General features: G+C 57.3%; 1 protein-coding gene across 1 annotated transcript in view; it reads left to right on the top strand.

Annotated features, from left to right (window-relative positions):
* Positions 1-503, top strand: part of PCNX2 (pecanex homolog 2) — a gene marked incomplete at its 3' end in the record, with an annotated part of 168,179 nt that extends 167,676 nt beyond the window's left edge. The window contains exon 28 of the mRNA XM_023519783.1: positions 391-503. Coding sequence (XP_023375551.1) covers positions 391-503 — 113 coding nt within the window. The remainder of the gene's footprint in view (positions 1-390) is intronic.
* Between the last annotated feature and the right edge of the window lie 2,479 nt (positions 504-2,982).

Below are 2,982 nucleotides of genomic sequence, written 5' to 3'. Positions count from 1 at the left end.
ATGGTGGCATTGGGGGACAGTATGAAGGTGGCAGTGGGGGACAGTGTGACGGTGGCATTGGGGGACAGTGTGACGGTGGCATTGGGGGTCAGTACTAAGTGGCATTTAGTTGCTTATAAGCTCTGACCATCTGCGTGACCCGAAGCGCCATATTCAGAACCCCGGAGAATTAGGTCAGCTTGGCCTCTTTCTCTCCTGAAGCGGCTTCCTCATTCCGCTCTTCCCCATGTGCCACCACGAGCAGAGAGTTCCCTCGCCTGGGTCCGTTCAGCAGGGACCCGTCGACCTCCGTGGCTGACTTATAAAGCCCCCGCAACTCTGCACTTGCGACGCCGGGTGGGGGCCTGCTGGCTCCCGTGCGACCTCGAACTAACGGCCTTGCTCTTGCAGCCTCCCAAGAGCCTGGACTGTGACGAGGACTCTCCTCTGGTGACCCTGTCCTTCGCCCTGTGCACCCTCGGGAGGCGGGCTCTGGGGACAGCCGCTCACGGCATGGCGCTCAGGTACTGGGGAGACGGTTGGCACCCGCCTGCATTTTCTTTTTTTTGACAGATTGTTCTCATTTTCTTTACTTGAAATTCGGATGGCCGCTACTTCCTTCGAATTGTCCTGTCCATGATAAATCACGCTAGGCCCGCGGGAAGATGTTTTCCATCACTGTCAAGGACAAGATCTGAAAGTGGCGCTGACGTGGGCAGCCAGAAGCCGGGAGTTCTGCCCTCGTGTGTCCCCAGAGTCCCTGCAGATATGATGGGAGGATTAGGGGAAGGTGTGCACGTGAGGGCCTGGAAGAATTCACGCTCGTTTTTCTCGCGTCTGTGCTCTGGTCTAAGCCCCGCTCTGCCTGCCTCGGTGGGGGCCTGATCGACGGGACGCCCCTTCTCCTGCCTTTTCAATCTCTTTCTACTAGATCTTTTTGTCCTTTTAAAGAACAAAATTAAGCTCTCCCCTAGCTCTCCTCCCCGCCGCCCGCTCTGTCCCGCGGGTCTTGTATTCGCAAAGCGCTCTTGACCTTTCAAGCCCAAACGCTCGCTCGGAGCCCCCACGGCCTCGCTGCCGGTTTTCCTTCTGCTCCTGGCACTCTGGAGAAGCGCCTTTATGAACGTCATCAGTCACCTTGTCATCATCCGAAGCGGTGGCAGGTTCCCAGATGTCTCCTGGAGGACTTTAATAAGTCTCCCGATGCCCGGGCCTACCCCGGTCGGAGCCACCGTGGGCGGACTGCGGGCCGGGAGTTTTCATGGCTCGCCAGGCGGTTTCCACGAGCGGCCCCGGATGTGTGTTCCCCAATATCCTGATGATATTCTTCCCTTAAACCTACTAATTAATGGATCACCCTAACAGAGCTCTTCATGCCGAACCCCCTTAAACTCATGAGGCGCACTCTCTGTGGTCGCGGTGTGTCATCCTTTCCATACGATGATGGATTCCATTTGGTTCTATTTTATTTTGTTTAGTTAATATGTCCACGTTCAAGGTATGAGTGGGTCCTGGCATGGGAATGTGCGTGTGCACATGTGTGTGAGAGTATCATGTGCATGTGTGTGCCTGCATGCACATGTGTGTGTGCACTGTGTGGGTATGTGCATGTGTGTGCATGTGCGTGCATGTGCGTGCACATGGGAGTGTACATGTGTGTACTTGCACTTGTGTGAGTGTGTGCACACACCGTGTCCTCGTATAACTTCACGAGGTGTACTTATGAGACCCAGCGAGTTACTCTCACATATTAAGCGTCAAAGAGCAGTGGACGATTTGAACACCGACTCCCAGGGGAGTCGTACACAGCAGCCCAGCATAACGCACACGCTCTGCTCTACTGATGGAGGTATAGGGGAAATATTTTGAACTTATGACAGGGACACAGCTCCAATGAACAATCCTTAAGAAATAAAAACACGTGCATACAGAACTAGGGACGATGAGTAAACTGAGATCATCTTAAATGATGAGGGAGTGTGAGGTAGCGGCCACTGTCTCAGGAGGGGCACCGGGCCAGGGGCACCAGGCCAGCAGGACAGGGTGAGGGGCCACCGGGCACGGGCCACCGTGAGCTCCGGGGGCCGTGACGCAGAACCAGCAGGTGCCTTTGGCTGCTCGAGGTACAGCCCTGCACAGGATCCACCGATGAGGCAAGCTCAGGCGTGAGGAGGAGCTGGCGGGCGCCGTGGGGTAGCGGAGCCTCCCCAGGGACCTGTCCCCACGACCAAGGTGATCTGAGGGATTGCGCAGGGCGGACGGGACTGGCGGAGCGGGACTCTGTGACGCGGTGTGACGCGGTGTGCAAACCGCCTCTCTGCGCTTCGCTGTTTCCTGCCTGCAAATCACACCTGGCTGTTGGCGTGTTCAGAAGCCCCCGTTCGTGGCCACGTGCTGCCACAGAAGACGCTTTGCACGCTGATCTGCACACAGGGCGTACGGACCTGTGAGGAAGTGATCGAAATGAGGGTCACCATTCTGAGGAGCCCGGAGCGAGTCCTACAAAACTCTCCCGCATCGACGTGTCTCCCTCTGACTCCTAAGGTCCATCAAGTCTGGGCCCGAGGTGACGGCCCCATTGTCCGTCCTTCGAACCCGCGTCCCCAGGCGTGCTCTTGTTTTCTGAAGGACCAGGGCTTCTCGACAGCGCACTCGGGACACTGGGGCCGCCTGGCTCCTGGTCGTGGGGGGCTGTCCTGGGCATGGTAGCGGCACCCGCCTGGCTTCTCCCACTGGAAGCCAGTAGGACACCCCTTCATTTGTGACACTCAAAAATGTCTCCGGGCATTGCCAGATGTCCCTTGGGAGGCAAAATTACCACGAGCTGAGAACCAGTGAGAGAGGGTGCCGGTGATAACTGGGCCGAGCTGGTCAGGGATTGTGAACAGCAGTCGGGCCTAGAGGGTGTGAGCAACCCCAGCTCTGGATGGAACAGAGTGTGTGCACCCCCAGCCCTCCCCCGACCCCCGTGAACAAAGAAGCCGAGATACGAGAGGACAAGCA

This window comes from Pteropus vampyrus, unplaced genomic scaffold, assembly GCF_000151845.1.
Source record: "Pteropus vampyrus isolate Shadow unplaced genomic scaffold, Pvam_2.0 Scaffold237, whole genome shotgun sequence".
In the NCBI taxonomy this organism is placed as follows: Eukaryota; Metazoa; Chordata; class Mammalia; order Chiroptera; family Pteropodidae; genus Pteropus; species Pteropus vampyrus.
Note: the sequence above shows the minus strand (reverse complement) of the source record. Positions and strands in the feature narration are given on the sequence as shown.